This window comes from Colletotrichum costaricense (assembly GCF_030867565.1).
Source record: "Colletotrichum costaricense strain IMI 309622 chromosome Unknown Scaffold_2.1, whole genome shotgun sequence".
Taxonomy (NCBI): domain Eukaryota; kingdom Fungi; phylum Ascomycota; class Sordariomycetes; order Glomerellales; family Glomerellaceae; genus Colletotrichum; species Colletotrichum costaricense.
Window position 1 is genome coordinate 41,428 of NW_026848231.1, and position 25,654 is coordinate 67,081.

Genomic DNA, 25,654 nt, shown 5'->3' on the forward strand with positions numbered 1-25,654 from the left:
AACGAAGATCAATAGTTCTCAAAGACGGAGCACCTTCCATCTCCGTGGTGCTGGATGTTGTCTCCCGCCGGTCTGTGAGACACTTCCCCGGTTCCCTTTGCATGCTTCCGGCCTAAGTGTCATGGCGAACCACAGGATGATTGGTCATTTTGATTTCATAGGCACACAAATGACGTTGGACCATCCTTTCCCTAGATGCGTTGAGCATGCTTCATGGCGTATCATATTGAGCAAGGTTGATCTTTCAGCAAGCCACAGGATCTATTCCTTGCATCCACAACATGGGGCGCAGACAATGTGTTCAACGGATGAGAGGGGCGCTGTAAGGGGTAAACATTGCTTCCGGCGTGTGATAGAGTCGCGTGAAGTCATCCGACCAGCCGGGCCGAGGGGATCGACTGATCAGCTCGGCAGTCTGGTTAGACGCATACCTTCTTTGAAGTGCCGAGCCACGGCCCAGTCCCTGACTCCAAGCCTATGTACACAACAAGTCGCCGAGCATGTGGAACTTCTTCCAACCTTTCCATTCCATCGATGGTGTCTGGGCGGTACATAGCTCTTGGCAGCACATACACCATGGCTTTGAGAACCACGGAGCTGTGTGTCGCCAAGTCTCTCTCAGTGGCGACATGTCTTCTTTGGCCGCTCGCAGTGAGGTAACGAGAATGAAAGGTCCAGGCTGTCTCATACCAAAAACAATGGTTCAGGTTACACAAACTCTAGTTGAGGTTATACAGACTGCTCGTCCTTCGGCTTCACGTCACCCGAAGCGGAGTCAGTCCAGCCAGCCTTAGACACAAGGGAGGATTAGTTGGTTTCTGTTGAATGTCTTGGTCAAGTAGAGACTCTTGTCACGGAGAGAATAATCACACTGTATCTCTCTATACAAGATTGTATTAGAAAAGCATTTGAAGACATTGGCCTATCAGGGAAATGCCGTGGAAGCTCAGCGGCTAAGCAGATTTTGTCGGTCGTGGTCTTGCCGAGGTCTGATGATAATACCGACATGCAATAGAGAAGGGACAGCTTATGGGTAGTAGAGTTTATGGGGTCGTTTGAACACGGATTTGATGGATTGGTGTAATGTTAACTTCGTCATACGTATTCTCCATACGATGATGCGACGGTATAGTGTTTAACTTTTTTCTTCTAATAGTCCCCTAATCATAACAACCATTCGAAAGAAATCCAGATCCCAACTTGAGATATTATGTGCCTGCCTCCTTTCCCACTTCTGACAGTTCGGCCGATCTATTGCGTCATCGCATGCGGTATGTACAGAAAAGCTGGGTAATGTATTTCGAGCCAAAGAATCGGCCCTTGTTTGAGATCATGACAAAGTCTCTACGAATGCTTTCGCGCTAGGTTTGTGATCTACTTTTCAGTGGTTCAAAAACTACGTCAACATTGGAAGGAGGGAGTAGTAGATTCAACAGGTCGTATTTGACCAGGATTATGGGGTTATCAACTCTATGTGGAGTCACGTTTTGGGCGTGGCCCACCACAACACCAAAACTCCACGATGTCGAGATATCATCACAAATTCAGCAAAAAAACATACAACACCAGGTATTCGCTGGTCGTCACCGACCCAACTACTAATCCGGCCCTCATTGGCTTGTCTATGGGAGAGCGGACGGGATCCCGAATTTTCCAATGGGTATGGTCGTATGTGGCTGTTGAAGCAGGTGGGATAGATTAACATGACATCCTCGTGATGACCACGTGAGAACAACAACTTGTAACGAGCTAGGATCTCTTCGTTCACTTGATATATCTAGAAAAAGCAACATTCTATGCTATATTTCTATGTATTCGGTCGCATGTTTACAAGTCGTCAACCAAGGGGCTGAGTCCTTGGGCGGAGCCAATCTTGCTCTCGAAGAAAAGCTTTAGTCTCTCAACACGCTCCCGATCCGCCATGAAACGCTCAAAGTCAATAGGGTTCGTAGAGTTGACGTCCATCAGTTCCGGGAAGCCAGCGGGGGCAGGAATGTCCTTGCGGACGCTCCACATGCCGGTGTTGTTGGGGCTCTGATACTCCTCGCTGAGCAAGAAGTTGTGGAGAAGCTTTGCTCCCTCCTTGTGGGGGGCGTCCTTGAGAATCGCGGCGCGCTGGCCCCAAGTGACGAAGAAACCATTCTTAGGAATGGAAACATTGAAAGGAGCAGTGGGTGCTAGTCCGAGAGCGCCGGTGAAGGTGACGGCGTATGAGTTGTTGGCCTGACCCATGACGGTGGTCGGGGTAGCAGTGCCGCGGACCCAACGAGGGTTTTGGGCGAGGAGATTCTCGAACCAGCTGTATCCGTTCTGCTGCATACTGCTTCCAATTAGTATTCACACATAAAGAAGTATTTATCAGAGGTTATTGCTTACGCCAGGTCGAACGCATAAAGAACGGCATCATCGTCATTCGGGTAGGTAAAGACCAACTTGTCCTTGTACTCAGGCTTCAAGAAATCCGAGTACTCGACGGGGCCTTCGGAAACCTTTTCGGTGTTCCAGATGTTGGTCCAACCAAACACAACAACCGCATACCACGAAGCCCATACATCACGGAAGCCAGGGTGGATCTTGTCAAAGTCCAACGGTTTGTACCGCAGCAAAGCACCTTCCTGGTCCCATCTGGGATAGTCTTGAAGGGTCTGAAGAATGACGCTGTCAACGTAAACGTTGCCTTGCGACAGCTGGCGGTCGATGTCGCCGTCGATATATTTGGAGATGTCGACGGTGAGGTTAAGGGTCATTCCGGGGAAGCGCTTCTCGAAAGCTTCCTTCAGAGCGTCCTGTTGAGTCTTCTCATCACCCCCGTGCCAAAGAGTAACGACACCACCTTCAGCGACAGCAGCCTTGTGAATGTCGTCAATCGTGCGGGTTTCGACTTCGGGGGCGCCGTGAAAGTTGAGGAGGGTATCGTAGGCTGCAACAGATGTGGCCAGAGCAGCCGAAAGAACGAATGTGGGCAGAACCATTTTGAGTTGGGACTTCAGTTGGCTTTGTGTAAAAAAGAGTGACGGTGATTTTGAGATGGTGTTTAGGTGTGTTTTCCATCCGGCAAACACTACTTACTTATATTTTCAGTCCATGAGACTGTACGTATTGGCATCAGGGGCTCAAGGTGCACTGCGTTCCGAAAGCCGAGCAGGCCTCACGTTCCGAACTCCACAATAGACGACTCGTGTAGACTGATGTTGGCTGTTTTCATCCAAGTTTGGTAAGTTGAATGTACATGACGCGATCCAGATCGTTGGTATCCCGGTCAGACTGCCTACCCCTTCCCAACGTCACTGCACCCCGGGCCAAGCTAATCCCCAGCGTTCGGATGAAGGTAACCACTCAGCCCTCTTTAGCGTGGATTCGCAATATGTGCTTTCTCGGTTACGCTTATTATGACCATTGTTCAGACGTGGGGTCCTTGCAGCTTTAGGTCACATCGCCCCCTAACATATGGCCATACTCTCCTAGTGTGCCGTTGCAACGGTGTACTATGTCATCGGTATGAGCGAAGTGAGAAAGATGTCGGCTACACCGTAGCGGTAAGCCCTCTCTTTTTAGCATATAATTGATTCTTCTACATACCTAGACTATGTAGTTCCGACTCGTGATGACGGGAACTGAGTGATACCAGTACACAAACTAGAGTTAAGGCTAAAGCTGTCACCCTCATCGGTGATGAAGTCAGACATCTAAGTCTGCTATGAAGCGCATACGCCGAGAACACCCGAAATCAAAATTCAAGATCACATCAACACATGATCTTGACGCAGGACTGGGCATTACTAGCACATCGGTGGGAACCGCGCGGGTTCGCAGGGATCTTGTGCTAATGTCTGGAGGCATTAAGCAGATGTGGGTTGATGGCGATCGAGGATCCCTGCAGCCCAGCCAGATGAACGAGGCCTTACCGCAATTGGCAAAACTATCCAGACACTGCCGGCCTCGAGCACCGTGCAATCTGGGCATTTGAGTGTCTTCAAAGTTGGTAACTGTGCCATTTTCTTATTCTCATTACTTAACGAATCAGTCTGGGTATTGGTCATCTCTGAAGAAGAATAGTCAAAATACATCCGTGAACGTTCAATGTCTCACTGTGACATCTCAAGGGCTACCTTCATCCGAAGAATAAGCAACTAAACTGACCCATCTCTTATGTAAGTTGTCGCCCACGCCGACTGTGGTAATCGAAGTCTTGAATCCGTTCATCATTGCAAATGGGAGTTCGATAAGGCAGGCGAAACTTCCTGTTCAATGTCCAATGCTTAGATGCAGAGAGCTTCATTTCAAATCACAGTACTCAACGGCCCCCGCGCATTCCGCACCACGCGTCAGTCGTCAGTACCATTCTACCACGACAGCAGGAACGCTAAGCGAGTCAAGAATGACACTACGTAACAGAAAACCAATCGCAGGATGATTTCCCTTGGTAAACACCACAGGGCTGTGCTACATAAGAAGCCTCGCCCATGATAACTGGAACGGCACGATGGAGCCAAAGCAACTGAATGATGAGGTAAGGCGAAATATCGTTCACAGCTTTATCTGGTCGTACTCATGCTGCGTGCTGCATGATCTTATCATCGTGCAGGGGCTTTTGACGATCAACGCAAGGATTATTTAAGCTTGGTGTTTTGGTAGGAGAAATTCTACGAGAGTAATCTTGCGCAAACCTTCTCTTTATGATAAGCAGCTAACATCAGTTATCGGAAGCAGTATTTGTCCGAGGAAAAACCAAGCATCTGAGGCCCATTGCCGTCTCTGTGCGCTTTTGCAAAGTGAAGTTAAAACCCAAGCAAATGATATCACATCAAGCTCAGTGGTCTAAGGCAGCAGCAACTCGTTTGAGGCCTTCAAGTAGCAATTCCTTCTTGTTGGAAAACACGATCCGGAACCACCCCGGCTGCTCGGCGCCAAACTGTTTTCCTGATGCCAAAAACACCTTCTTGTCGAGCAACGCCCTCATCACCTCTGTGCTGATATCCTCAAATTCTGCACCCGGCCGTCGTTCACGGTAGGCTTTGCCCAGATCAACCCACAGAAAAAATGCAGCGTTTGCCCCAGGTGCGTACTTGATCCCGTTCTCTGTAACCCAGTTGGCCACCAGCTCAAAGTTTTCTTGGAGCTTGTGCTGATTCTCGTCGATGTAGCCATCCACCCATTCGCGATCATCGAGAATGTTGGCCGTTGCGTGGTCAGTAAGGCCGGAAGGTGAGCTGTAGATACCGACCGGGGTCAAGGAGCTATGGAACGACGAATTGTGCTGTGAAATGATGGCGCCAAGTCTGATACCGTTGGCGCCGAAGTCTTTGGACATGCCCCAGAGAACGTGCAGTCGATGGGCCTCCATGATGTCTGTCGTACTGATGGAGAGGCAAGATTCGAAAGGAACCGGCGCTGGTTGCGTATCGATTGTGTTCTTCCAGACGGAGAGCGCGTATATCTCGTCACTGATGAGATGCGTATCGTACTGCTGGCACAGTCGCATCAAATCGACAATGGTCTCCCGCGGATAGCAACGTCCGAGAGGGTTGTGAGGGTGACATAAGATGAGGGCGGCAATCTTGATCCCCTTTTCCCTAGCGGACAGCAACGCTTCCTCATACTTCCGGACCGCATCCAAACCGAAAGGGTCAACTTCGTGGAAAGGAACCTGCACGAGCTTGCAGCCCGTTCGATACTCAACATCGGGAAGGAAAGCTCCGTAGTGGGGTTGGCCGAGAAGGAAGCCTTCGCCAGGGTTGCCCAATGCCCAGCAAAGATGTTCTATTGCCGAACTACAACCATTGGTGACGGAGATGTGTTGCGCTTCGATGGCCGTTACTGGATGTAGTCGCTCAGTGAGAAAGCGCGCGAGTGACGCCTTCAGACGCTTCGAGCCGGTCATGCCATCGCCGTACGTGAACGAGTGGTTCGGAACTGCTAGGTTCTCGTGAATATGCTTCGACAGTCTATCGTGCATGAGAGTATTTTCCGCGATGCCCAAGCTCACATAGCCTTTGGGATTCGTTTCCGGGTCCCAGAGGTCCTGGACGATCTTCCATAGAAGCATGCCATCGTCCGGCTTGGCTGCGATGCTGCCGCGAGTTGAAAGGCCGTGACTCATTATGAAGCCGAAATTGCAAGCGCAGTGAAGAAAGTCTACTGATCAAAAGAGAGAGGACGACTCGTGAGAGGGGATGCAAGGCATTATTTAAGAAACCAAGAATGACTCAGTCATGATAAGGCTGGTTGTGAGGGCAGAAGTTCGTCCCATTCCCCGCTCATAAGAACCCTTAAGGCGGAACTAGTCATCGATATGCATGGATGTGGGGTCGCGGGCAGAACCGCATATTGGTCTGCAGACTTCTCCTTCGACGATACTCACATGATATAATCACTCGATGACTTGGGGCTTCTTGATACAAAATATTCTACGAGTAAGCAGACGATCTACAATCAGAGAACCAGACCTACTCCGAGGCTAGCAATGGTTCCCAATTAACCAGCTCCGAGGTTGCCATCTCAAGTCAGTTCCGGTGCGATCCACATCAGGACGCAAGATGTTTGACCCCTTGTTTGTGAAGCCTTCCCAAACGGATAGCCTCTTCTAGAGGTGATATCAAACACGAACTGAGTATGGTTTTGCCGCGAAATGCAAGACTTTGAGCTGAATTCCACTAAAATATGAGGACTACGGCCACTGAGGCCTGTCGATCACTAGCTGGGTCGACATAAATATCATCAACTTTCCTTGCCCTCGGCATTGTAGATGCGGACTCTGTATCGAAGAATGAAATTTTGAAACGCACGAGTTCTGGTATGATATTTCTCAGATCCTGGGAAAACAGACGTCATGATTTGCTTCAGGGAGGTAGTCCTACCATAGCTTCTGCTCATCTCACAGCTCGATGAAGTTGTGCCTCTCAGTCTTTATGAGCTTGAGGCAGGGTCCATGGATTTCTGCATGGGTCCCTTGGCAGATCTTTTTGCCTTTGTCGAATTCAGAGGAACATGAACAGACCACCGCGCACAATCTGCTGCAAATTGTTGGACCAGTTGAACCTATCAATGCTTTTTAACAACTAATGTACTGCTCTCTTGCAACACGTACCTTATGTAGAAAGTATAGATTTAGATAGAAATATCATCAACCTAGCAAACAGCTCTGTAAGTGAGATCCCTGCGTAAAGAAACGATCGCCTTGTACCTCCAACGGTGCCAAGTATTAGTCATGTTCTTGGAATGGTATAGCCAAGGTTCGTAGGGTTTGACATTGACTTTTGGGTTCTAGTCACTAGACGAGGACTCTTGAGTTTTGAAAATTGATAAGTAATCTTTCAATCTCGACGTCATGTTAAGGAAGACATGACGTGTAAGGAAATCGTGCGCCGATCGCCCTCCCCTAACTAGGGAAAAGTATTCCACGTTCATACTTTGGAAAAATCGAAGCATTCAACCAGCACCTCATGATACGCGCACTGGCAGCGAGTTACCAGGTGCCAAAATGTCGTCCACATCCCCGTATTCCACCATCAAATCTCCCTAGTCCTCACTCCAAGTCTACATGTAACCCTCGAAACCCTAGACGACACCGTTCTCTCAGCCTGGAATCGGTCACCAGATACACGTCTAGTCACGAACTCGACAAGTATGACTTATTCCTCCAATAATGTCAAATTTGAAAGATCTCCGGTCACGTTAGACGCCAGGGTTGCATAGCCTGTCAAGGAACAACACTACCCCTTGTCCGTATAATTGCCTCAATTCTAGACCACAACACGTGCAGCTTCCAGGATTCCTGTCCAACCATGAGCCCAGGCTCTTTAAAGATCTGAGTAAGCAGCCTTGAAAGATCGTCGTGGGTTGGTTGTAATCATCAGACGAAACTATCGCTTTGGTTTTCCCTTCTCCTTCCCTCAAAGCCTCGGCTCGGGACCAAGTGGTGACCACGTTTCTAGCGTCGAAGTCTCTTCTTCGAGAAAGAAATCACTCCGCAAAGTACATGGCAGTCAACCTCATTCTTCCGCCATCGAGATTGAAGTTATTTGCAGGACGATACGCTACTTACCAAACCCACAGCCGGCTCCGAGCCTCGACCTTCTCCCTCTCTGTTTTTCTCCATCCAACTCCAACATGTCCAAATCTTATCCCGGCATTTCAGCTCTGAACGACGCAAACTCACTTCATCCTGCTCAAACTCTCTTCCAGAAAAGCCTAGACCAACTCAAGCAGAATACCCTCCACTCACACCGCACGGTATCCCAATCCCCCTTCCTCACCACCATCGGAAAAGCCAATCCCCAATCCCCAATCCAAAAGTAAGAACCCCCGAATTCCGATCCCGTCGTCCGCACGAGCGTTCCCGTCAATGCCATTAACAACATTTGTCTCTCCCTTCCTCTCCCCAAACTCAGAGGGCCCCTCTTCCTACCACAATGATAATTCCAAAAGCAACCTTCGCTACTTTCACTCGGAAATGCGTACCTGCTACGATGGATACTTTTTCCAAACATGAACCTTGTCAAACCGAATATCCTTCAGCTCTTCGCAAATCGATCCTTCAATGTTTCCTGAATTCTCAAAACTCCGTGTCCGCGGTGAGGTCACACTCCCACCCGCTCATGAAACAAACGCCACCCCCCCATCAGCTGAAAAAGACGTTTGCCTCTCCTCCAAAATGGGCAGGATAACGTTAAAGTTCCGGCTACGGTTTCGCTTGCCGCTGGTCAATAAAGATAGTCGTCACGCTGGTAACTTCGTTCATATACATGCCCTCTACCCTCCAAACACGGGACCAGGATCCTATGGCTCTCAAGGGACCCCTTCCCAAATAATCCCCCGTCCATGACGACATCTCACTCATGGCTCATAGGATTCGCAGCCAAACGAATTCGAACGTAGGCTTTTAAAGTGATTACCGGAATCCCCTTGTTCCCCCTTCGATCCCCCATTGTCAGACCCTCGATTGATGGACGGCGCTTTCCGGTAACCTCCTATATGCCAATCGACTTGACTTTCCTCCACGTGCCCCGAGGAAAAGACCACCAATCGATCTTCGTCCTTCGCCCCCTTTTTTCGCAACCCCCAACCCCTTGAAGAAACCCAAACCACGGCAGTCCTCAGCGCCCCCTTTTCAATCGTTTACCCTGTCTCCTACGGGGGTCCCGCCGCAATCTCTGATACCAATAGCCGTCGGTGAGAAATTACATGCACCGATGGGTCGGGACTGGGTCGATTTCACATAGCTTATAGAGTTCTTGGTGTGGCGAGAAGCACCTCGATTAGGAGAAAAGCCAAGTAATTCAATAGCTGGTCCTGCTGAACTGGTCTGATAGGTGCCATGCCACGCTGGGTTCAATGTAGTGCACCCTTCAGCGGGCGGTTGATGTTATATGCAAGTGATCAAGCTACGTTCAATGTGAAGTCCGCTGAAAACAACATGATAATAACCGAGTGCCATCGGGCGAGATCATGAAGCATCACCATTACTTAAGAGAATCGTGTGCATGATGTAAGGTGTTTGTCTTCAAGTCCAGTACATATCCAGGGAATCAATATTCACACAGAGCAGTAGACGTAGAGTCCAGGTATATATCCCAAAAAAAAAGACAACAAGAACGCCAGACTGTGTTCCTCCTGGTACTGCTCGCATCTAACGAGCATACATTCCCCAACCGAAACCCATTCCCCTTCGTGAATGCGCCGACCAATCCTGATGAGGATGCATTGGTAAGTAGTTTTTTAGATGTCGTCTCGATGATCCATAGTCATGATGCAAAAGTAATTCGAATGTGTCCTCTCCAAGTCTTCATCGTCCAAGTTTCTCGTCTGATCATCTCATCTCCTCCAATTTGTGACAGTTCTTTTTCTGTGGTATTACAGCATTATGTTCAGTTGATTTGCGGGTGGACACCATCCCTCCGCAAGTTCAAGTTGGGTAGAGCGTCCATTCTTAGTTCGACGGGAGGGCGCTGGATCTCCATACTGCGGCTGGGAGCGCGCCTGCCGCCGGGTGTGCGAGGGTGCGCCACGTTGACGCGCCCTCCACGCTCAGTGATGCGAGCCGGGCCCTCATCCGAGTCAGAGTCTTCCTCGGGTTCGTCGTAGCCGTAGTCAGCGAGACGAGCAAAGTAGTCTGCCATGCCGTCGACGCTCGGCGTGCCGACAATGACATCGTACTGAGGTGGGGGCGTCTGCAGCGGAAGCTGATCGTTCTCGGCGGGCGGCGGGGGCGTCTCAGCATCAAACGCAGGCGGGTTGTAGGACGGCACGCGAAGTAGGTGAATGGGTCGGGGATGTACGTCGGCGAGAGGGTCAACCGACGTTTGGGAGTTCGGCGGCGACGACCGGCCGGTACCGCCGGTTGTAGGTTGCGGTGAGGAGGGAAGGTGGGCGGCTTGTGGGGGCGCGGGAAGGTTACCAGGCGCCTCCATTACGGTGAGGGCGCCGGTTGAAAGATTGTTGGGTGAGCCCTCGGATGGACCAGAGATAGTGACAGCATCGGGGCAGCCGCAAGACGTGTGACGGCTTTGATTCAGGCCAACATCGGGGCCTGAGTACTCGGGAAGAGAGGTGTTGGCTTGGGTAGCGCGGCAGTTGAGTACCGTGAACGGTGAGTCGATGCTGATCTCAAAGTGACGGCGTTTGGTACCGGTGGGATCCTCAGGGTCGAGGCGGGAAATCCGCATGACGATCTTAGGATGGCTGTTAGTCGTTGCGAGTAATCAAGTGGATAAAAAAAAAAGACTTACCTTGATCCAATGGTACACATTGACATTCTTCCAACTGCAATCGGGGTGCAAGCGCATCTCCTTGCTCTTTGCCATGGTCTCACAAGTCGGCAATTGAACGTTCATTTCAATTTCGGTGGACCCCCAGTAACTCTCCAGTCCAAGATCCAAGTCACCCAAGATGTTGTCTACTGGTTCGGGGAGAGGCTCGGGCATGACGCCGTGTCGAGAGGCATCGGCTGCGCGCCGCATGGCTGCAGATTCTCGGGCCTCCCGGCGCTGGCGGGGCGTGAGCTCACCACCATTGAGTACGCGAACATCCGACGACGCATAGGCAGGGTCTAATGGCTTGCCAGCAGTCTTCTCGAGCAGGAGAATCTTCCTACCCGGATCTTTACGGGTAACTCTGCGGTCGTTGGTCCAGTATTCAATCGATTCGGTGACGAAAACCTTGAGTTTGTGAACCTGAACCTTGGCAAGCGGCGTGAGCTTGAAGGCAATCGGGATTTTGGTGCCCAAGGGAAATGATTTGCCCGAAATGATAATGTCGTAGTGGAGTTGATCCTCCCATTGCCTGCTAATTGAGATGGGTTCCGTCATTTCAAGCGAGAGCTGGTCTGGCACGCGGACGATGGCGACTTCCTTGGAACCGTGAAGATTGGGCTTGAAAGCGCCAGCTCGCTCAACGGTTGCCTGCAGCTCCCACTTCACCGAGCCATACTGAAGCTTAGTTGTCTCCAACTGATGGTGGTCGATGGGCAGCTCAAAGGTGTACTCATAAGTACCTGGGTAAAACACCTTGTAACCCTTTGCCTGGTTGCCGCTGGGGTTGTCGCCCTTGCCAAAGCTCCTCGACTGGTTTGACTGTAGAGACAGGCGCTTCAGCTCCTTGGCGGTAAGACCCTGTCGGTTAGGCGGTATTGAGAGTAGCGAGGGCGACATCGAGTTGCGGGGAGAGCTGGAGGCGAGGTTGGTTGAGGAAGAATTCGTGGAGCTGTTCTTCAATGTGTAGACACACTGATTCCCGTACTCGGTCTCCCACCCGTCGTTTACGGCGTTGAAAAATGTCAAAACTTGCGTGCGCAGCGACTCCTCCTCATAGAGGTCGACTTTCAAGGGAGGAATTCCTTCGGGCCATTCAGTGCGAGCCTTTCCCACCAACTTCAAGCTCACACCCTTGATCTTGATGTTTTTCGTGACCTTCAATTGCAGCTTTCCGCGAAGGAGAGCTGTGCCGCCTTGTGAATGTTGTCTGTGGCCGTCGTGGTCGAACCCAGTCAAGAAAATGTTCGGTTCCGCCATCAAGATCGAGCAGCTGACGCCGCTGCCATGGGCGATTGGCTTGGGGATCTCGGTGACCATTGATGTTACGTTGCTCTTTGCGCTCCGTACCGACATCAAGCTGTTTCGCTGCCCGGGTGTGTTGTAAGTAGAGCTCATCAGAGGCGGCCGCAGGGCCTCGCTCATGGCGGCAGATCGTAGCGCCATTGTGTCTTCGTCCGGAACCACCAAATCTACCTCACGATAGGTAGAGAGTCGATTGAGAATGCTCGCGGCTCTGCTGGGGGGTCTCGAAAGCGTGGGCCTGGAGAGTGTGGATGCGCGCGACGTAGAACGACTCGGCACTTGTTTTTGAGAGAGGGAGAAGAACTGCTTGATGCTGAACTTCAATGACGTCTTGCCCAGCGCTGTTGTAGTTGGGGATACTGCTTTTGACGGTTTCCTCCTCTTGACAGGACGTTCTGGTTGTGGCCGTAATTCGTGGGGTACAAAGCCCGAGGGCCACGAAGTGATGTGTATTGATCGCGGTCTTACTTGGCGAGCACGGATGGGCGGCGTTGGTAGGCGATTTTGTTGTGTAGCGGGAGGATCGAGAAGATATCTGGGGCAGTAGTAGACGCCGCCTCGGGTGGATGTGGGAATCCAGTTTTCCGTACGCCGAGATCGCTCCGAATCTGTCATGGTGGCCGGCATTGTTAGACACCACTGGTAGGAAAAAACATGTAGCGTGTGGCCGAGTGACAAAGAGTCCGGAATCACTCAGCCAGAAAGTGGGCGCGGTATGCAGAGTATGTATAAGAAATAGAAGAGAGAGGTTGAAGTTTAAGGTATGGAGTTTTAGAAAGGGCGTGTGTAAGGGAAGTAAGTTTCCTACGGTCAGAGACAATAGGAGAGTGGTCTGGGGTACTGGCCAGATTAGGTGCATGAGATGGTTCTATGCGCTGGCAAAAAGCAAGTGAGGGTATCCATAGGAAGAGGAGACGAGGATGTGTAGGTCGGGTCAAGGAGTGTCGGGCATCGAGGCGAGTTAGGGATGATGGGGGTTTGAGGTGGGATGCAGGGTTGCCCGTGATAATGTGCAGCGGTGATGGGACACGGCGCGGTGCGAGCACTTGCTGCACATGGAGAGACAGGCATGGGGCATAAGAAATGCGTCGTCTTGGTCTTGGGAGACAAGACTAACGGCCGGTAAGGCAAGGTAAAGAAAGGCGTATGGAGTATGGAAAGGTACAACGAGATGGAGATGGCGCTAGGCGGGACGGGCAGCCTCAGAATGTGAGGGAAAGGTACTAGAAGGAAAATGCAAGACGTACCGGTTGAGCAGCGTCAGAGTCAGGCGTGCATGCGATCAGTCAGTGACAAGAGCCGGGTGGAGGCTTAATCACATTCCACCCTCGGACCTCCTGAAGGAAAAGCAAGATCTCTGCGTCTTGTTTGGCGGGAGAAGAAAGTCTAGTTGCTAGGTACAACGGGAAGATCAGTACGGCATGCGGGTGCGGGTGCGGGATAAGGTGCGTGTGAGTGCGTGAGTGTGAGTGTGAGTGTGAGTGAGTGAGTGAGTGTGTGTGTGTTTGTACAGGAACAAGTAGCAGCCGTGGTGGGAGGAGGGAGGGAAGAGAGATCAGAAGGAGGGGAGAAAGTGTGGGATAGACGAGAGCAAGGTGGGAACAAGCATCGAAAGTCTCCAATCGAAATTCAATTCTCATCCAGTCCCGGGGCGGCCAGGTCAAGTCGGCAAAGATACCGCAGGACACTCTCACAAGTCCGGACCAGTCAGGCTCCGTCCGTGTTGAATGGATGTCTCACGTTTTACCTTCTGACTGCCTCAGTAGAGTGAAGATGGGGAGCCCCGCGCGCAACGCCACTCGAACTGTTGAAGCCTGAGAGACCTGTGAAGGTACAGAAGGGAGGGGGGTGAGTGAGGATTCCGTGATTTCAGTGACTGGTGGGGGAAAGAGCGATGAGATGGGCCAGAGAATCGATAATCGACGAGTGAGATGTTGACGACAGGGAAGATGTCGACAACGATGAGGGGTGTAGGATGGGGGAAGAAGGGAGAGGCAAGCGAGGGCGAGGCGAAGCGGTTAGAGTCGATGACCCGGGAACTGCCCCTGTTCAGGCGGGGGGAATATGGAGATGTGAAATGGTAGGCGAGAGCTAGAGAGTACCAGCAAGGCGAGCGAACAGCAAGAGAGGTACAGTTGAGCGGAGCGCACGTACGGTGAAGAGAAGTGTGTGAATATGAGAGTGATAGTGAGAGAGTGAGAGGCGGAGAGGCGTGGGCAGGCAAGCCGGAAGACCAGGTACGGCAGGGTAAAGCGGTCGCGATGGTTCACTGCTGCGACGGTATCCCAACCTCAAAGTTCTGGATGCCGAATGGAAACAGTGGGAATTGGCTTTGTCGCGCAGCGTATCCAACGAAATAGTGGGATTGGTTGTGACGGTAGACTCAAGCAGCATGCAAGGATGCTGTCTGGCGGGGGAAGAGACTCTGCGACGCGGCCACGGTGAGTGGTGTGCGGTGTGTGCGGTGTGCGCCCTGTGTGTCCCCTCTTCCAAGGATGGGTAACTTGCGAGCTTGATTTGGGGCGGGAGGAGCAGGACGAGGGGGCCAAAGAAGGACGGATGGACTTCTTTTCCTTCTTCTGTTTGGCTCTGGCCTTCGCAAGAAAAGACGAAGCGACGGGGGGTATATTATGGGTTGAAATGAGATGGGACGTTTGGGAAGAGGGGAAGAAGGAAAATAGTGAATAAGGTAAAAGAGCAGGGCAGGGGGACGTAGGCAATAGGCATAGCTTACAATGGCGGACGAGGCGGGACGAGATGGAATTGAACGTCTGAGTGGCGTGGGCGATTAGTAGCGAATGTCTACGTAGGTTCTAACTGAAGGTATGTCGAGGTTTGTGGACTATTGCCCTCGGGTATAACGGGAGACGAAGGATAAGACGGGACGCTTGCGGAATTCCAATGCGATAGATGGCTCTGGTAGCTCGCGTGTGTGTGTAGGTAGTTGTAAGAGGAAGAAGAATATTATTTACAGACACCAGGAAAAGGACGGCACGCAGGATGAGCTGAGGTATTCGTAGCGCGGAACCGATGGAAGAGACGGCATTGGCAACCATGAAAGTTGGCGGCATGCGCAACTATTGCCTGCCAGACCTTCCTCGGTACGTATGGTGGTTTGAATCAACTACCAGGTAAGGTATCCGTAAGTAGGCAGAGCCCAATCCGATCCAGTCCAATCCAGTGAGTGTGTGGGCAATTGGGAGCAGACTTTCTTCGTCTTCTTCCAAGCATCTGCAGGCCGGCCGGATGTTCAGGAAGTCCTTGCTCAGAGCTTGCGTGAACGGATGATCAACCTATGATGTATTCAAGGCCTTGGTATGACCCTGGTTGCTGCCTCTGAAATTGGGGTTTTTTGTTTTTTTTTTCTTTCTCTTCAAATTTCCAGTGTACGCAGCTACTCGTTTCCAATAGAAGGGCAAGGGACTTCTGAATTGTGGCTCCGCACTGGGCCGGGCTCGGCTTTCCTGGCGCCTGGGCGGATACCAATTGTCTGGCGTCCTGCACTTGCAAAGTTGCATCTGCCCATGTCTTGCTGGAGATGCAGGGAGTGGTGTGAAACAGAGAGTGATGACGGTGTCAAAGTGAATGTCTTTCTCCTCTGCGTTGTGTGAGTAAGCAGTGGCTGCGCATAGCCGGGGAAGACTGGGAATCCAGCCAAATGCGAGAGAGAAATGCAGATCAGCGTGGCGAGTGGTCGGCGTTGGTGGAGTTTGTATTCGTGGCAGTGTGGCTGGTGCTTGATAAGAGAGAGAGACTCTACCGAATATTCGACAAACAAATGTGTGAGCAGCCTGCGTTCTACTCCGTACACATGCCAACTATCGGCAACTTGCATGTACATACCATCTTTACCTCCAGTCTGCCGCTTCACCAATAGCTCTTTGGCTCTTTCTCATATTTGACATGAAGCACGACGTATTCGGTACAGACAAGTGTGACAGTCTCGAATCCGTTTGGTCGCTCCCCAGGGCACACCTGGGATGTTGTCGAACCATGCCTTGCCGCCTGCTGTCTATCGGGACTCGTTGGCAAGCAAGACCTTGGCAGGTCTATGCGATGAGCCGCGATCCAAGGGCGTAGCCGCAAGCAATATCGGGCAATGATGCGCCGTATCATCCGTTGGCGAGTACATACTTCTCCATGTCGAAAAATAGAGCGATCCTCTTTTCCCCCGGCCGTTATTGTTGATATCCTTCTGGAAGATGAGAAGAAATGCTTCGGTAATCACTACGGTGGGTCAAGCTCGAGCACAGTCGTCACGACGTATCGTGCCGCGGCCACCAAAAGTCTCAATGTGCCGTGTCAGCGCGTCTATTGCGTCCTAGTGCCGTTGTAGTCTCAACTCTGTTCTGCCTCTTTTGACAGATCAACGTGATCTGGCACCAAATCAGTTAGGCGATGAGCAGATCCCCCCGTCTGCCGAGCTTCGGCATACGTGCCGGACTTTTTGCCCGCCAATTGACAAATGATCAAATGTTGGTTACTGAGCAACATTGCCCTGGCCATTTCGCAGATGTAGAACTGAGGCACCGACGAACGGCGAACGACAATTGCCAGAGCAATCCTTTTTTCCGTGTATATCGCGTACACTGAAATTCAATGATTCTATATCCCAAGACTCGGCCTGCAATTCACAGCTGCGGAGCCACGGAGACGCTGTGTGGTGTTTTCGCAGGTACGAATCCTTTGCCATTGTAGGTAGGGCAATGCCAAAACACGCGACTTGATGGGATGGCTGGACTCTTGGAGGCCTGGCATGAGTATCAAATGTCTCTGACTTTCAATGGATGGCCGCCGCGGCGCCGAGACTTCCAAGAAGTACAAGACCAAACCGCCGTAAACCCTGCGTGCCCTGGCTGTCCTGTGAGATCCCCACGCCACCCTCATTGGTCCTTTAGAGAGTCATGCGCTACACTCTCTTGGAAATCGCCATGTCCGAGTCATCTTGCGAGAATAATGGGTGTCGTCCCACTGAGATGCTTGATGGTCTGAAGGTTTGACACTTGACAGTTCGAAGAGTGTGTGTGAAATGATGGGATGCGGCGAAGGGCAACGCAACACATTACCGCATGCTCAGAGGTTGAAGGCAGGGTAGGTAAGTAGTTGTGACTCTGGAACTTTGATTGTTTGCCTGTGCACCAGTTCCCAACCGTGTGGCGCCAAACGGCCATGTTTCACTCGCACGCCCGTTTGCATCATGGCCTTCTCCATCTCCTATTCTCTCGCATTAAGACGCAATCTCTGCCATCTCAACTCTGGTGTTCCAAACTGTAGAATTCGGGCTGGCCAGGCTAACCTAGGGCTCATTGCATTGAGCCTAGTGGCTGGGGTGTCAACAGGGGGCCACGCAGCACAGAAAGTGCAGTCCAAGGTCTTGACTGGCGCTGTTCCTTGGAAGAAAGCTGTTCCAAAGCAGGCCTAATCGGAAAAGAGGAGTACGTATGGCGGAAGGAGGGGTCTTTTGGCTTCTCGACATGGGAAACCCCAGGGCAACAGTATGCCACGAACTGGCCAGCGAGTTGCGGGCGGTGAAAATTGCAGGGCTGACGATGACTGTTGAAAAAGGGTATCGAGGATATCCTGGCGGGCTTAAGTGCGATCCTCCGCGATCTGTAGGCTCTTTGATTGGGGCCCAACGACGAGGCCTCGATAGAGCTCCTTGTTGAGCTCGGATTGCTATGCTACAGTCTTTGTTCTGCGTACTCTCGCAATACTTTCGAACCCACGTATTATCAAGAGTTGCTGGCTCGCTCGAAAACTGTGAGTCCCTTACAGCAGCTACCACGGCGGCCGTTGAACGAAAATGCCAAGAGAACACTTGCGTAGTTCCGGGTTGGAGGCAGCGGAAGATTCGCACCCGGCAGTGTGGGGAGGCGGAGATAGGGACAGTAAGCTTGTCAGCGCGCCAGGGCGGGCCGGTGCCTGATAGTCGACCCTAAAAAGGGAGATGATGACGGCACCTTTTTTGCTGGGTGCAGCTGTCTGACATGGCAGCCAGTCAAGGGCCAGAGTCTTTAGAGCCACAGCATCCTGAGAGCGCCCGAGACAGGTATTTTGCGCGCAACTTGGTTGACAGACCTTTGCGAATTCGCAAGGGAGTGGTTGGCTATGACCTAACAGACCGCAGACGCATCATTGCAACAGAGTGCGAGTCAACCAAAGATGCGCGTGTAAGGCAGGTCTCGTGTCCGGGTCAGTCTGGCGAGGCCATCAGATCAAGGCACAGAGCAGCCTCAAGAGCCTTCCTAGAGAGGTGGTGGGCGGGTGAGTGCGAGCAGGCCTGCGGCAGGTTGGGTGACCATGGACGAAACAAGGCTCTAGCGCGAGATTTGGAGGTCGACAAGAAACAGTAGCGCGGTTATGCGGCATGCAGTTGGTTGTGAGTTGGTTGGGAGTACCGCAAGTAGCATAGCATGTGGTGTCTTGTGTCTTGTAAGTGCATGTGTAACCGTGTGAGGGGATGAGTCTGCGAGGTCGAGATTGAGCTAGCAAGAGTCGAATAGATCATATTGTGAGCTGTGTTCCACTCCAGTGCCTCCGCCTAGGTTGAGCTGAGCTGGGCGGCGTCCACGCTGTGCCGTCGTGCTGTGCAAGCCGGGGAGGAAATCAAGGACAAGCCGACGCAAAGTGCGTCACTGCATTCACGGGGGATGCTGAGCAGAGTTCGGGCAAGGGGTCTGAGGGTTCGCGAGTGAACCGAAGCAGAATCCAGACGCGGATCCGAGCGAGGCTTCTTGGAATTGACTCGAAGTCATCGCATGGTTCGAGTTCGTTTTCTCAGCTCCCCACGTGAAGTAGTAGGTAGGTAGAGTCTATCCATATCCCTCGTCTCCTCGAGAACGGACTTCAGAGGGCTCGGTAGGGCCGGAAGATCCACATTACCGGTCGGTCGTCTTCCGAAGCCGGTGAAAGAACAGAAGAAGAAAAAAAGTGAGCTGACAGATGCCTTTCGGGACTAAATGGAACCAAACACACACAATAGAGTGACGATGGGAGGGGGGAAACACGGCAGAGCAACAAAATGCTGACTGATGACTGATGACCGAGGAATCATGAGCGAAAAGGGAAAGAAGCACATGGGGATTGGAAAACTCGACTGGGAAGGTGTGGGGAAGTCGGCATCCACAGTCCAGCTGGCTGCAGCCAATGCCACGAATGCAAGATCGAGGATCGACGCCACTGAGGTCATCAGCAGCTGGGGAGTGGGGCCGCGTGAGTCGCGGATTCGTAACTTCCTGCACCTTTGAGGAAGGTACGTGGGTACCTATGCGCCTGCAGCAGTGTACCGTGTAGATGCAGGCAGTTGTAGTGTAGGTTGCACGGCATCTTGCTCCTGCCCCGCGAGAGTGCCGGCCAGCCGCAATTGATTTCATCAAGAAAGAGGCAGGAAGCAATCAGCCACAGCTTCAAGTTGCAACAGGAAAGAAGCAGCAGTACGGCTGTACCTACCTTCGCAAAGCAGGTAAGAAGCACGGCAACACATTTCCGCATCGTCACTGCCACTTTCAGGCGTACTGCAGTCCCAGGTCCTTCAGTAAAGCAAGGTACCTTCGCAATCTGGGCACCTAGGTGAGGTAGGCACAATCGATGTTCCTACCACGCAGCCACAAGCACTTTGGCACTTCCGCATCCGTGACGCCTGCTGCATTGGACTCCGCGGAAAGCTCGCCGCAATGTGACGCTGCTGCTGTCATCTGCCATTCATTGTCATCCGCGATGATAACGCACCATCAGATTTCTCACTTCTCCCCAATTGGCAACGATGCATTGTCAATGTCAACCCACGTCCAATTGCGGCGGTCAAGCTCGAGTCGTCCCATATTGCCATCGGGCGGGCGTAAGAGACTACTGGGGATGGAGTACGGTTACGGTCCGTACAGACTACAGAGTATGTACAGTCTGAGTCGCCAAAAACAACAAACAAATCCAGCTGGTATTATTGCCATGGGTCACCAGCTATCAATCAAGGCGCACGCAGAGTCGTATCCAAATCTTGGGACTGACGACCTACCCGAACTAGCTCACCGCAAATCTTCACGACAACAACAGCGAATCCCATCACCCATAGCCTCACCTCCCGTCAGTGTCACCCAGCACAAGGCGAACTAGTAGAATGGATATCCATCCGCCTCCACGAAGCAACTCGCCACAGCTTAGGTACCAAGCCGCCTGTCAAACTTATCAAGCCTCATCACGAAAGGACTGGAGCCTGAGATAGGTATTGTGATGGAGTCCAGTCCTTGGACGAAACTGAGACCAGCATCAAGAGATCGTGGATACTCACTACTGTGCCTCATAGATCCACAAAGTCCCTGGTTTTTTTTGGGGTTTTTTCGGCATCATGAGCCATCAAAGCTTTGCAGACCCCACGTCGTTCTTCAGTAGTTCGCTCTCCTTCTCCTTCGCGGGGTGTCTTGGATGTAGGCGCGCCGATCATGGCTTTTCAAACCCCGGCATGCCAATAACCAACTTCAGCGGAGCCCAATGAGCAGCCTCACCAACCATCCCACCACATCCACATTGCAGGTACAGATACGGAGTACAGTCTACGAAAACCTACAGACGAATAATCCAGACTATTTCCACTCCACGGATCATCTTTCCTCTCCGGTTCTGCCTCCGACTGGGGATGTTGGGACTCACCGCCCAACGACCCCTCATTGCTCAAGTTCGAGACTCAGCTCTGTTTCCTTGCCGGCTTCCCCAAAACGGCAACGCCAAAGGCCACTCACTTTTGCGCTCGCCTCATTCGTGTCATCCGTTGCTCGTTTCTGTCAGATCTACGCCATGGAATCAACCTCTGTCAGCAATAGATTCCATCTCTTCGAGACCCCCCTTGGCAATGATTCCGCCTCAATCATTGGGACCCTGCGCTAGGAACCTGACTAACTGTGCTAATTTTCCCCTACGCTGCTACAGGGTGGAGGAGGACAACGGCTTGGGCAGCCCTGATGATGGTATGCGTCGGGCATTGCCGATCATCGTAGTAGCGCCATTTCCACCTCTGAAGCTCAGGAGCTATGGAGCTGGCCTCAACAACGACGACACTACTACCTGTACACTACGCTCCACGCTATCACGACAGTTCTGCACCACCGAGCCTGAGCCGCAAATGACGAAGTAAATCCGCCACGGTCGCTGTCCGGGCCGTGTAAGGCTCTTAGTGGGCTGTCTGCAGAGGTCTAGACCCGTGCTCCCGGAGCTCCGGCATGACCGGTGTGCCCGCTTGGTGTTCGCACTTTGAGGCTTCTGAGCTCCATCAAGTCATGTCTGAAGCTCGTTTGACGCGGTACGCTGCTACCAGGCTACGGTCCTAAGCACCTTGAATCAAGTCGAGCAACCAAGCCGCTATCGCGTTCGGCATGATATTGACAAGTCATCGCCTCCAGTGGAACGCCCTACTAGGGAATTCAAATTGCCGCCAAACTATTGTTGCTCCACGTTCAAACAAGATGCATTCATTAGATCGGCAGAGGCCTCAAAGCCCCAAAGCCTTTGCTTCGCTTTACCTTGCTCGCTTTGACCCTGGAGTGCACCCAGCCCACGAACTACCCCTGAGTCGAACAGGGCATCTGCCAAGTTTGTCAAGTCCTTCCTCTCGAACGTGCAGATGCATGCACTTTGGTACCTGAATCGCCGATGTTGCGAATTCTGCGCCTCAATCTACCGCCGGCGTCGGGCCGCAGTAGTGATCCCTCGGCCCATTGCACGCAGCAAAACGCTGTCTCGCTTCGGCTCCGCCCTGGCGCCGGCATCTCTCGCCCGAAGATCAGCACTTCATAGAAACACCTTGGGCCGACGATCATGCCCAGGTTTGGGAGCATCGCGGGCTTCTTTTGATATTTCAAAAGTTGATGATCTTACGGGTAGGATCAGAGTCAACTTTGCAAGATGGCGAGAGCAAGTCTTAGCACTCAAGGTAGGCAGCAGCTTATTGGCGATCGCTCCTGTAATTGCTTACTGAATTCCTCAACCCATCATCTTGGGAGCGGTTTGCGCTGATTGGCCTGGCAATTATGGCAAAAGCTCCGATTGCTCGCAAGACCCAGAAAGGATTCAGCCGCCACGTTGCGACCTTTCGTAAACATAAGGGTGTCGTTGGGGCGTCAGCTGACGCTCATGTATCCATGTTTGACATGAAGAAGGCCGTGATGACTTCTGAACCCCCGCCTTTCACTATCATATCCTCGTATGTCAGCCGACACTGTTTATCGAGATATCGAGTATACCAGCTGCCACTTCATACCTCTGGGCTCTTCACAGTCCATCCAAGTAAAGCTATCTTACACCCAGAAGCTATTTGTCCCCTTGCCAGGCTGAAGTGCGCCAGATGCGCGGTCTGGCAGCCATGGTGAAGCTATCTCTACTCAGCCTTATGGAATGGTTGAACGCCGATGAAGGAAACTTTCAGTACGCTGCGCTTCTTTGGAGAACTTCTCTTTTCTCTTTCTGAGTGCCCTCTATAAAGTATTCCATGTTGACCAGCGGCTGACACTCACCGGGGCTATGAAGCACAAGATTGTTGTTTCTTATGGCGACAGTGGCCGTCGGCACCATATCTATCGTGAAGGGCCTTGGACTCCGGCAGGGGCGGGCTACTGAGCGGTACCCTGAACTGAGAGTCATGGTGTTGTGAGCATGAAGGATGTATGGGTGGGTTCGGCTTTGGTGTTATGTCTTGATTATTAGATCCCTAGGGATTACGGATGTATCAAGGCGATGATTGGCAGAGTACATGAGAGCGAGTAATCCATCACGAAGGCAAGAACGCCATATTGGCTTATGGGAATACATTTGAGTATCCAAACGGTATGCACACTCGAGTGTCTTTCATTGATGAAATCCTCATTATGGTTGTCTCCTTCGTCTCACGCAATGATATCCTGTCCTCTATGCCGGAGCAATACTAACTTCGTAATGGTGTCGATTCTTTCTGATCTTGCTCCAAGAGCCTCATCTATCTCTATAGTTCCTCGTCCTCGTTGACATAAAGGACAACCGACCATTCTGTGCTCGACAACTCCTCACCAACCATGAACCCTCTAGACCTCCTCTCTCCTCCTCCGGAACCCATCAAGAATCAACCTCGCCATCTGCCCATTCGTAATCGGGATCTCCCTCTCCCCAACCCTCTCCCTCCTCACCTCCTCCTCAGAAGCCCACACAAAATCACAATGCTCCTCCGGATCGATTCTCACCATCTCCTCCACCCCTCTCCCCCCATCACCATCATCCCTCACCGTAACCTCAAACGCAAACCGACAAAAAACCCTCGTCCCAGTCCGATTCGTAAACACGCTCCCTGGGTCCTTCCCCTCCCCCTCGCTTACGATTCTCACAATCTCCACGGCCTCGAGCCCAGCCTCCTCCCACAGCTCGCGCGCGCACGCTGCAAACAGGCTCACGTCCTCTGGGTCCGCTGCACCGCCGGGCGTCTCCCAGCGTAGGGGCATGCTGTCGTGGGCGGCGCGCTGGAGGAGGAGGATTTTGTTGGTCGAGGGGGAGAAGACGAGGGCGCCTGTTGCGAGGCCGTCCCATGATTTGGAGTTTGCGGTGAGCCAGGTTGCCGCGGGGATGTTGTAGGGTTCTAGGGAGGAGGGGTAGGTGAGGTTGAACGCGGGTGGTGTTGGAGGTTGAGCGGTTTCGGGGTTGGATGCCATGGCGATGATGGTGTTCTTTGGTAACTTTTGTTTGCGAGGCTGTCTTTGCTGAGGATTGAGGCGAAATTCTGGTGACGTGATGTTGCTTCTATTCCTGCCCGGACCAGATGAGGTGACGTTGAGTGAAGTCGAGTGAGGTTGTGCAACGTTGCGCGGGTGCGGAACGGAGCTTGTTTTGTGGGGGATTTTTGGTGTTCTTTCCCGGAGCGGTCCCAGTTTTGCGGCTGACGATGGCCGCCTTGCGGGCTGGCTTGAGGGCGGACTCGCCGCTGGTGCCTAGGACGTAGAACGAAACTTCCGAGTTTCAAATTCCAATCGTTCAGAACATTTGAGAATGTCGAGTTAAGGGTTGGTGTTGGGCAGGCGTCGGAGTCGAAACTGCATTGAGTCAATTCCTCTTCAAGTCTTTTACGTGTCGCGATGCGGGAATTCTACCTCAACGGTCTTGAATGGTTGACGTTTTAGTGTGGTCTCCTTCTAAAAGAAACGCTTGGCATCATGATGTTCTTATTTGAACAGTACCAGACGCTAGGTACTTGAAGGGCTAATTGAAGTTTGTTGATTCGCAAGACTTCCTTGCCTAGAGTACAGCATCAGATATGCGAGCGACCAACGAAAACTCCTTGAGGCAGACAAACAACTACACCAGAAGTTCATAGGAGGCACATCATACAAAGAGGAAGGCAAGTGCACCGAAGTGGTAATGTTATTAGCTGCGCCTTGCTTGAAATTTACTTGTGTTGATCATCTTGCTTCTTAGATCATGTGTCAATCTGCTCATCACATCTTCCTTGACTAAAAGCCTGCCTGAATACTCCCCTATGTTTCCAGTCATAGCTCCAGAAAACTCAAGCCTTGCCGTTGATTCTTCTATCGCTCACTCTAGACCATGCACTGATGTCACAGTGGTGTCTATCACTCGACTTCGCCAACCTGAGGTATTCCAAGAACCACGGGTTCGTGAAAGGTCCCAAAGAAGGCCAGTTCTTCATTATGCTCAAACCATAATGTAACTATATCAACTCTATCTAATTGAAAGATATGTCACCACCGCCACTGACCACTAGTCGCAATTCGACCGGAACCTCCTTCCCATCTCTGAGATGGATCAGCGCCTTCACCTCGAGGAACCTCGACAGCGCCAGGTAGCCTCACCTCCCCCTCCCTCGCCTGTCCAGGACACAGAAGCACCGGAGTAGCCTCTTCGATAGCAGGCCCAGCAGCCGGATTCTCGCAACCTCCCCAAACGGCAGCCACCCGATCAGCAGGTCTCTCCTGGCCGCGCACAGCAGCAGGAGGATACACTCTCCCAACCTCACCACCACCATCACCACAACCGCCGGCGCCACCTACCTCCCACGCAACAGGCTCAACCAACTCCCCATCCATAGTCTCCTCCACATCCTCCAAACCTCCTTCCTCACCTGGATGAAACTGGTTCGGCTGCGGGCAGCGCCGATGTCTCCCGCCACGACGCCTCTTTCTCCCCTTCCTCTCCATCCAAACGTCGTCCTTTGAGGGTCGGCTCTCGAGGTCTAGTTCTAGATATTGGGCGATCTTGCCCATGATTCCGGTCGGCGTGTGGTTGGTCTTACCTTTTGGGTATACTAGGCATTCTTCGCCGCAGGGGATGTCGTGGGGTGAGTTGCGGGCTCGCCTGACTGTTCGTAGTCTGCCCCATGAGGGGTTGCCCTCTCGCTCTGTGGGCTGTGGGGGTAGTGGTGGTTCGTCCATGTGAGATATAATCAAGTAAGGTCATTCTAGCAATGGGTTTGTGGTGCTCTTAGAGGTTGGTTTGAGCGGGTTACTCCAGTCTTCAAGAAGGAGAGGCCAGCTTTTATAGCAACACTATCGTCAAGAGATTCACTGCCCAGAACTTAGCCTAATGGCAACGACCACCACATGTCACACATTCACTCGATGCCAGCGACTTCATTGACG

The 25,654-nt window shown here is 52.1% G+C and overlaps 7 protein-coding genes across 7 annotated transcripts; 1 reads left to right on the forward strand and 6 right to left on the reverse strand.

The window, feature by feature from the left end:
* Positions 1 to 1,827: 1,827 nt before the first annotated feature.
* CCOS01_01632 (ABC transporter) lies at positions 1,828 to 2,972 on the reverse strand (the record flags this gene model as incomplete). The annotated part of the gene is made up of 2 exons (XM_060449825.1): positions 1,828 to 2,320; positions 2,377 to 2,972. The coding sequence occupies 2 exons, from the start codon at positions 2,970 to 2,972 to the stop codon at positions 1,828 to 1,830; spliced, it is 1,089 nt and encodes a 362-aa protein (XP_060318475.1).
* A 1,838-nt stretch (positions 2,973 to 4,810) lies between these two features.
* CCOS01_01633 (uncharacterized protein) lies at positions 4,811 to 6,100 on the reverse strand (the record flags this gene model as incomplete). The annotated part of the gene is made up of 1 exon (XM_060449826.1): positions 4,811 to 6,100. The coding sequence occupies one exon, from the start codon at positions 6,098 to 6,100 to the stop codon at positions 4,811 to 4,813; it is 1,290 nt and encodes a 429-aa protein (XP_060318476.1).
* Positions 6,101 to 9,866: 3,766 nt separating this feature from the next.
* CCOS01_01634 (arrestin domain-containing protein) lies at positions 9,867 to 12,680 on the reverse strand (the record flags this gene model as incomplete). Its single annotated transcript, XM_060449827.1, has 2 exons — positions 9,867 to 10,670; positions 10,728 to 12,680. 2 exons carry the CDS (start codon positions 12,678 to 12,680, stop codon positions 9,867 to 9,869), a joined length of 2,757 nt encoding a protein of 918 aa, XP_060318477.1.
* A 2,186-nt stretch (positions 12,681 to 14,866) lies between these two features.
* Positions 14,867 to 15,124, reverse strand: CCOS01_01635 (uncharacterized protein; the record flags this gene model as incomplete). The annotated part of the gene is made up of 1 exon (XM_060449828.1): positions 14,867 to 15,124. One exon carries the CDS (start codon positions 15,122 to 15,124, stop codon positions 14,867 to 14,869), a length of 258 nt encoding a protein of 85 aa, XP_060318478.1.
* Positions 15,125 to 19,084: 3,960 nt separating this feature from the next.
* Positions 19,085 to 21,177, forward strand: CCOS01_01636 (uncharacterized protein; the record flags this gene model as incomplete). The annotated part of the gene is made up of 4 exons (XM_060449829.1): positions 19,085 to 19,265; positions 19,474 to 19,515; positions 19,984 to 20,161; positions 20,928 to 21,177. 4 exons carry the CDS (start codon positions 19,085 to 19,087, stop codon positions 21,175 to 21,177), a joined length of 651 nt encoding a protein of 216 aa, XP_060318479.1.
* Positions 21,178 to 23,095: 1,918 nt separating this feature from the next.
* CCOS01_01637 (NUDIX domain-containing protein) lies at positions 23,096 to 23,713 on the reverse strand (the record flags this gene model as incomplete). The annotated part of the gene is made up of 1 exon (XM_060449830.1): positions 23,096 to 23,713. The coding sequence occupies one exon, from the start codon at positions 23,711 to 23,713 to the stop codon at positions 23,096 to 23,098; it is 618 nt and encodes a 205-aa protein (XP_060318480.1).
* An 88-nt stretch (positions 23,714 to 23,801) lies between these two features.
* On the reverse strand, positions 23,802 to 25,447 carry CCOS01_01638 (uncharacterized protein; the record flags this gene model as incomplete). Its single annotated transcript, XM_060449831.1, has 2 exons — positions 23,802 to 23,989; positions 24,775 to 25,447. 2 exons carry the CDS (start codon positions 25,445 to 25,447, stop codon positions 23,802 to 23,804), a joined length of 861 nt encoding a protein of 286 aa, XP_060318481.1.
* Positions 25,448 to 25,654: the final 207 nt, after the last annotated feature.